This window comes from Budorcas taxicolor, chromosome 14 (genome assembly GCF_023091745.1).
Source record: "Budorcas taxicolor isolate Tak-1 chromosome 14, Takin1.1, whole genome shotgun sequence".
Taxonomy (NCBI): Eukaryota; Metazoa; Chordata; class Mammalia; order Artiodactyla; family Bovidae; genus Budorcas; species Budorcas taxicolor.
The window spans coordinates 67,616,843-67,625,421 of NC_068923.1; the positions used below are offsets into that span (position 1 = coordinate 67,616,843).

At 46.3% G+C, this 8,579-nt stretch overlaps 1 protein-coding gene across 1 annotated transcript; it reads left to right on the plus strand.

Annotated features, from left to right (window-relative positions):
• The first annotated feature begins 2,388 nt into the window (after positions 1-2,388).
• On the plus strand, positions 2,389-8,265 carry KCNV1 (potassium voltage-gated channel modifier subfamily V member 1). Its single transcript, XM_052651991.1, has 3 exons — positions 2,389-2,855; positions 3,713-4,242; positions 7,754-8,265. The coding sequence occupies exons 1-3, from the start codon at positions 2,389-2,391 to the stop codon at positions 8,263-8,265; spliced, it is 1,509 nt and encodes a 502-aa protein (XP_052507951.1).
• The last annotated feature ends 314 nt before the right edge of the window (positions 8,266-8,579 follow it).

The following is an 8,579-nucleotide window of genomic DNA, read 5'->3' on the forward strand; positions in this document are numbered from 1 at the left end:
TGTCATTCTCCTCGGCCAGGTTTCCCCCTTCCTCACAATAATCTGTAAAGTTACGGGAGACTGCTACTGCTAATCATTTGATTCAAGTTATTCACACTAAGGGATGAATAAGGCTTTTTTCAATGCCCAAACAATCAACAATTGAAATACTGGAGAAGTTTTTCTCTCTATGCAAGGGAAAAGCTTCACTACCTTAAAAACAAAAACAAAAACAAACCTTCCCAGTACCTATATACTAAGTTGTGTCTCTTTGCAACTCCATGGACTATAACCCACCAGGCTTCCCTGTCCATCTGTCTCTATTTCCCTGAGTTTGCTCAAATTCATATCCATAGAGTCAGTGAAGCTTTACAACCATCTCATCCTCCGCTGCCCTCTTCTCTTTTGCCCTCAATCCTTCACAGCATCAGAGTCTTTTCCAATGAGTGGGCTCTTTGCATCAGGTGGCCAAAGTATTGGAGCTTCAGCATCAGTCCTTTCAATGAATATTCTACTTCACAGTATTGTTATGACAATCACATAAGGTACTGGATGAGTAAGGAGCTTACAAAAATTTCCTGGCCTAAAGTAAGCACCCAGTAAACACTGAGTGTTTTTTAATTAAAACTTGAACTTTTACTAAAGAAGGTGTTGAGGCCTTTGCTGGCTAGATAAATACTTTTTAAAACTACTTACAAGGGGGGAAGAAAGGAAATAAGTATGGTTCACTCATTTTTGCAAAGACTTTTGAAAAAAAAAAAAAAAAGCAACGTTTCCAGAAGCTTGCTGAAAATAATGGGGGAAAACCTTGAACCATGCCACCCAAAGCAGTTAACATAATTTCCCTAACCCTGAGTTTAGCAGGATTAGGGCAGCTACACAGCTGAAAATTTTGTTCTTAGCATTCCTGAGCGCACAGATTCAGGGAACCGGGAATCTAATATAGGATCCTTGAAGTGCCTTAAAGATGAATGCAATATTCAGAGTCACCGAGCGCCTCACTTCCTCCTCCGGTCTCAGCTCCCTCCGCTCCCCGCACTCCCCACAGCTGGCGCCGGGAACCGCCGGGGGCTGGGAGGGAACGCGGGCGGGGGCGGCCACCCTCCGCCGCAGCCGCGGGGCCGGAGCCGCGAGTCGCGTGGCGACGAGTGGAGACCAGAAGAACTCGGTGGCGAGCACAGCTCTGCTTCTGGACCTGTTAAGTCAGACTCCTGTAGATCCAGAGGATCAAACCTAGGCTCCGTAACCAGCAGCGAGCACCTAGCGCAACCCAGATGTGCCCGGAGCAGCAGGTGAGTCACCCTGCCCGCCTCCCCACTCCAGCCCCGTGTCCAACAGGTTGGCCAGGGCGCGACTCCCGGGGGCCCCCGAGGATGCACTCCTAGCCTCACCTGGGCGCGGCGCTCGGCTTCTCCCTTTGCCGAGTTGTCGTTCCTATTTAAACTCCTGCCCCAGCCCACGCCTGTTCTAGTCCTTGTCTTTTTTGCCTTCCCTTCTCCTAAAATGACAGCTTCGCTGTGTGCCGAGAAACGCGCCCAGAATACCTCCTCTCCAGGAAACTTGTAGGGACAGACTCGGCTGAACCGAAGGGCGCGAAGTGTCTCAACATGTGATGGGAGCTGACCACGGCGACCCCTGGTTCGCAGTGACTCGCTGAGACTTAATCAAAAGTCAGCGTTAACTGCGCTCATTTCCCTACCAGGAGGTCAAAAATTAGGAGAGGAGGGTGCCAGAGTGATTGAGAGTGAATGCCAGCAAATGACACGCCTCGCGCGCCCAGGTCACCCTTCCCCACGTGCGCGCATCTCCAGCGACCGCTCCCCAGGAGACCTATGAGGCCGCGCCGCAAAAGAAGAGGGAGGAATATACATCCCGAAGTTGCAAAAGACAGACCCGGTAGCCCCGTCCTTTGCTGCTGAACTTTTCGTTTTGGTCCCCTGCAGGCGGGCGTGAGTCTCACCCACCCCCTTGCTTACATTCCTTCAAGATTCGACGAGCCCTCCTCCACGGTAGACCTCCCTCCTCTGTCCCCTCCCCACCCGCTCCAGCGGCCGCGAGGCCTTCCACCCAAACACCTCCGGGCTGGAGGTCTCAGTTACAAAGTTGGAGAGCGGGTAGTGAGTCCGAGAAGGACCACGGCGACCAACTGTGTGCCCGGCGGCTGTCCTCGGCTTGGTCCGCACGTGAGCGGTTCCCTAGGGCGCCACCCCTCGTCTCCATCCCAGGCGCGGATGCGCGGCTCCCGCGCACTCGCGGCTCCCTAGCGGCGAGAGGGAGAACCAGCACAGGGGGTGGAGAGAGGAAAGGTTCGCGGGTGGGAGGAACCCCCCTCGGGAGCCCGGGAAATCCCGGCCGTGCCTACCCCCTCCCCCCTCAACTTCGAGGCGCTCTTCGGCAGCGGCGGCGAGGATGGAGCTGCCTCCCCGGGGCCGGGCGCCGCCGGACTCCTCGCTGGACAGCGCCTCCCTGACCTCGCTGGACTCCAGCGTCTTCTGCAGCGAGGGTGAAGGGGAGCCCCTGGCGCTCGGAGACAGCTTCACCGTCAACGTGGGCGGCAGCCGCTTTGTGCTCTCGCAGCAGGCGTTGTCCTGCTTCCCGCACACGCGCCTGGGCAAGCTGGCCGTGGTGGTGGCCTCGTGCCGGCGCCGCGGGGCCCTGGCCGCGGTGCCCAGCCCCCTGGAGCTCTGTGACGACGCCAATCCCGTGGACAACGAGTACTTCTTCGACCGGAGCTCGCAAGCCTTCCGCTACGTCCTGCACTACTATCGCACCGGCCGCCTGCACGTCATGGAGCAGCTATGCGCGCTCTCCTTCCTCCAGGAGATCCAGTACTGGGGCATCGACGAGCTCAGCATTGACTCCTGCTGCCGGGACAGGTACCCGCGAGGCGCCGGGGGCGGGGGCGCGGGGGGGTCGGGGCGGGGCAGCGGGCGCCGTGGGGATGGGGCGGCCGGGGGCAAGATTTGAGACTTCATCCAAGCCTCGCTCGAGCCAGGCCTAAGAATACTACCTGTGGCCGTTTAGGAGCCAGAAGAAGGCAGGGTGGCAGTGGGGGCCGGAAAGCATCAAAGCCGTTTTGATGGAACTTTTTGAACTTTCTGCTTTTTCTAGTGAAGGTATGCTAATTCATTTGTAATCAAGAGTGGTCAGGCCTGCAATAAATATCTGGTGATTGTAAAGATGAGTCAAAAATTATGCTCCAAAAAATGCACCTAAAAGGATGTAGGTTACAGTATAGAGAGTGGTGCTTTATCACACTTAGGAGGCTTCAGTTTTAAAACTTGGATAAAGAACTGCTTTAAATCCAGAAGACAGAAAGTTGGTTCTTTGTGAATAAGTGTGGCACTTTGGTGATCTATTATTTTGCAATTACTTTGCTATTATTACCATTTCATCATGAATATCTTTCCATTACCCACATTAAAAAAAATTCCCTATTGCAAACTTCTGTTCTTGTTACAAGAAAAAAGTAGGTCGTAAAACGCATTAATCTAAAGTAGCTTTGCTACGTATAATTTATTCTATATAAACTTCTACCACAAAAGCACCATTTTAAAAGCAATAATCTTTCACATCTGAGTCCTGTGAAAAGATGGCCTGGGTAAAATATGGCATGAACTTGTTCTGCATGTTACTGAATTAAGAAGCATGACTTCACTGCCGAGTTTAATTCCCACTTCACTTCAGTATTTTTAAAAAGTTAGACTAATCACCAGGTTGTCTTCCCTAAAAGATACTTCAGAAGAAAGGAGCTGAGTGAAACGTTAGACTTTAAGAAGGACACAGAAGACCAGGAGAGTCAGCATGAGAGTGAACAGGACTTCTCCCAGGGACGTTGCCCCACCATCCGCCAGAAGCTCTGGAACATCCTGGAGAAGCCTGGGTCGTGCACAGCGGCCCGAATCTTTGGGGTCATCTCCATCATCTTTGTGGCGGTGTCCATCGTCAACATGGCCCTGATGTCAGCCGAGTTAAGCTGGCTGGACCCACAGCTGCTGGAAATCCTGGAGTATGTGTGCATCAGTTGGTTCACGGGGGAGTTTGTCCTGCGCTTCCTGTGCGTGAGGGACAGGTGCCGCTTCCTGAGGAAGGTGCCGAACATCATAGACCTCCTTGCCATCTTGCCCTTCTACATCACTCTCCTGGTAGAGAGCCTGAGTGGGAGCCAGACTACACAGGAGCTGGAAAACGTGGGGCGCATCGTTCAGGTTTTGAGGCTGCTCAGGGCTCTGCGCATGCTCAAACTGGGCAGGCATTCCACAGGTATTCAGGTTTCGTGATGCCTTTTCATTCGCTGTTGTTCTTAAGCATTAGGGCTTTGCCCAGGGTCCAAGGGAAGCGACTCTTGACTCTCAATTGACGCTCAGAATACCACCTGCTATATTTCACCCAATTATGATCTCCAGAAAGGTACTGAAATGCAAAACCTTGAGGTTGTTATCGCAGGTAGAGAGGACAACTTGCCTCTCATACACTTTCTCTCCTTAAGACATGTGAGAAACTATTTAACCATATGTTCATTTTAATTTATTTTAACCCAGGTGCCCAGAAGATGTACAAAAATTAAAGACACACTGCTTCTGGAAGGTGCTACATAAAATATGCATAAACAGCACATAAAAAGATATGCACAAATTATATATGATATATAGGAACATAAGCCAGTTTCTTTTCTGTGTCGAAGGAAATGTTTTTCACACTAGTTTGTTGGCAGAAGAGAAAGTCAGTCCTCCAGGACCTTCTCTGGCTATGCAAAAAGAGATGACTGGGCACTGGGGGCCTTCTCATAATTTGGGGGGAAACAATGGAAATATTTGCTTTAGAAGTAAAAGGGTCTTTGCGACCCTTTGGACTGTAATCCACAAAGCTCCTCTGTCAATGGGATTTCCCAGGCAAGAATGCTGGAGTGGGTTGCCATTTCCTCCTCCAGGGGATCTTCCCATCCAAGGGATGGAACCCACATCTCCTGCATCTCAGGCAGAGTCTTCACTGTGAACCATCCGGGAAGCACTTACAAGAAAGCTAAAGACACAAATTAAATGCCCTGTCTAGTATCCGAGAATTTTTTTGTCCTGAACTGGGGAGGCATAAGAGAGACAGTAACAAGAATGCCTTAGCTTTTTGTATGTATCCATAAAGCCTTGAAAATCTAAAGAACACTCTCTCTAGAGAAATGTCTACACGACACACACACACACACACAATTGTACATGAAAAATTATAGGCAAATCAGAGGAAATCATACAAATCCATTAAAGATGATGCTTCCATCCCTAAGGGCAGGGATTCTCAGTGACTGGCCCTGCCGTCTGTTAGATGTTCTGGAGCACATACGTGTTCCCTTATGTTAGACTTTAATAAAAACAAGAATCCCTTGAAAAGCTTGTTAAAATGCAAATTCTGAGCCCCAACTCCAGAGACTCAGATTTTAGTTTTGGGGGTTGGATCCAGAAGCATGCATTTTAACAAGCTAACTTTGATGTGGGTGGTCTTGAGAAACACTTTCAGAAACACTGGAGTAGGATATAATATTAATACGAAACATATAAATACAAATAACTGACTAGAGACTCCTATTCCCACTGATTTCCCTAGATATATGCCTGACTGGTCACCTAAAAGGAGTTGATGGTAGAGATCTCTCCTTATATATCTAGGAAGAAATGAACCTCAGATATGTTTTCTCCACACATCTCTGAGGAAACTAGGACTGTTCCTAATATAATTTTGGTAGTGTATTTTCCTAGCTAGCCTCACATACCAGGGATTTGATAATGGGGTTTCCAACAACTTTTAGAAGTACCACTCTTTGTTTTCTGACACCCATAATGGGATGCTTTCTTCTAGTATTTATAAACTCTTCACAGGATTCAATTTAAAAACACCCAGTAAAGACTGCATTTTTCCCTAAAAGAAAGGAAAAAGAAAATAATAGTAATTTCCACAATGTCACCTCTTCAAAGGTTTTCTCAGTTCTAAGGCAAGTAGAAGTATTAATAAAGTCTTAATTTATTGAAAAGATATGAACAGTTGCAATGAATATTTGACAGTTTTATCTTGAGCATTACATTTAGCAAAATATAAACATAGAGCACATATTTCTCTAGGTATTAACTGTAAATAAAATTGAGAAGTATTATGAAATAATGGTTTAAGAAGACAATGGTGGACCAGACAGCCTAGTTTTAAGTCTTTGGCCTGTTACTTTGTACTAAATATGCTACTTTTCTGTGCCTTGGTCTGCTCACCCATAAAATGGCATAACAAATATAACATCTATCTCATATTATTTTTTAGGATGATCCGAGTTAATTGATATAACTGGCAGAAATTCAGGCCACTTTGTTTCTTTTCAAAATGAACTGTCTAGAACATTGGAATGACAACAGTCTTTCCAAACACTATGCATTTCTTCATATGTTCTCAATTTCAGAAATCCAATTCAATACAGACACATCAAGGCCAGTTTTCTAAAAGGTATTCTAAAGATATTATTTAAAATGCCTTTTAAAGTTAAATCTCAAATTATATTCATTGGTCTTTTAAAATAGCTGGCCAATAATTAAAGAATATCTCAAAATTCTAAGAACAAAATTCAGAATAATGAGAGCAAAAATAGTATTTTAATGTATTTAAAATAGTCTCTAGTGAATAAAAATTTAAACGTAATTCCAAGAGGTATTACTTTGGACTTTTGAGACAATATCATTGTGACATCATGTTAATATGACTTCAAAATATGAATAAACTTTCATCAGTATCTCTAGTGCTAGGGAAGATACCTTATTCAAATAGCGATCCTATAATGGGCTCCTCTTGCTATAACTTTGGTATTAAGGACAAAAATTTCAATGGGTGCCACTGAAATGGAGGAGTACTGGAACCCCTCCTGCTACCCCTTTAAGAATGTCCTCACATGTAGATTTGATGTTCTTTTGTGAATTTTCTTCCTGAATCCTAACTTGTTTTTACTGCTTCACTTCATTATCTTTTGATTCTTCTGGCTCTTTCAGATGATGATGCCCCTAATTGTGTTAAACTTGTGTTATCAGGAAAGTGAGAAAAACAGACACATAAAATATAAGGAGACAGCATAAAACTGCCTTAGAACAGTGTGCAAGGTGATACATCAAAATGCAGACCTGGCCAAAAGAGCCCTCCTCGTACAATGCTGCAGAGGCTCACATTGCATGAAGGACACCGTGCCATCGAATGTCCCCTGCCTGCCCTTCTTCTCCTCTCTCATATTTTTTGTATAAATAGTAGGTGTTTAATAGCTAGGAGCTTCCCAGGTGGTACTAATGATAAAGAACCCGCCTGCCACTGCAGGAGACCTATGAAACACAGGTTCGATCCCTGGGTTGGGAAGATCCCCTGGAGGAGGACATGGCGAGAATACTCCCCTCCAGTATTCTTGCCTGGAGAATCCCGTGGACAGAGGAGCCTGGTGGGCTATAGTCCACAGGGTCGCACAGAGTCGGACATGACTGAAGCAACTTAGCATGCACACACACACGTGTAATAGATAAGTGAGTGAATGAACCTAATTATATTTATTTTTAGCCTTCTCAATCAGTCCCCATCAACTAGACTAAGAACTTCCTGAAGATTGTAACTTATCACCTCTGTACCCCCAGAACTTTGCCCAATGCTGGAGCCATAGGAAATGTCAAATGTATGTTTTGGGATGGCTAGCAGGGAAGGAGAGGGAGAGAAAATGGGCAGAGGAAGGGAAAAGGGGTGGCTGTGACTGACACCAACTGTTCTATTACAGGCTTACGCTCCCTTGGGATGACAATCACCCAGTGTTATGAAGAAGTTGGCCTGCTGCTCCTGTTTCTGTCTGTGGGAATCTCTATATTTTCAACCGTGGAATATTTTGCTGAGCAGAGCATTCCCGACACAACCTTCACAAGTGTCCCTTGTGCCTGGTGGTGGGCCACAACATCCATGACTACTGTGGGATATGGAGACATAAGACCAGACACCACCACGGGCAAGATTGTGGCCTTCATGTGTATCTTATCGGGAATCCTTGTTTTGGCCTTGCCCATTGCTATTATTAACGACCGCTTCTCTGCTTGCTACTTCACCTTGAAGCTCAAGGAAGCAGCTGTTAGACAGCGTGAGGCTCTGAAGAAACTTACCAAGAATATAGCTACTGACTCATATATCAGTGTGAACTTGAGAGATGTCTATGCCCGGAGTATCATGGAGATGCTTCGACTGAAAGGCAGAGAAAGAGCAAGTACTAGGAGCAGTGGAGGAGATGATTTCTGGTTTTGAATTCACTTTCAGTTTACTTACAAAACTTGTGTAAAACTAACTTGATTGATAAAGCCTTGATATGGATGTCTGTACACTGCTGCTGAGTCTCTTTTGAGTCCTGCCTGTGTTCATTTTAGTTGACACGTTGCTTGGTCTACTAGAATAGTCCACATCCCCTCAAAACAATGGCACATTGTTCTGACACACTTGAGTCTTAAAACTAGCCATTTAACACCACCCAAGGCAACAAAGCCAATAGACATGTGTTAGAATTGTCAAATATAAAATAATAGTGTAATGGATACAATAACGTTAAACATTTTCCTATCACT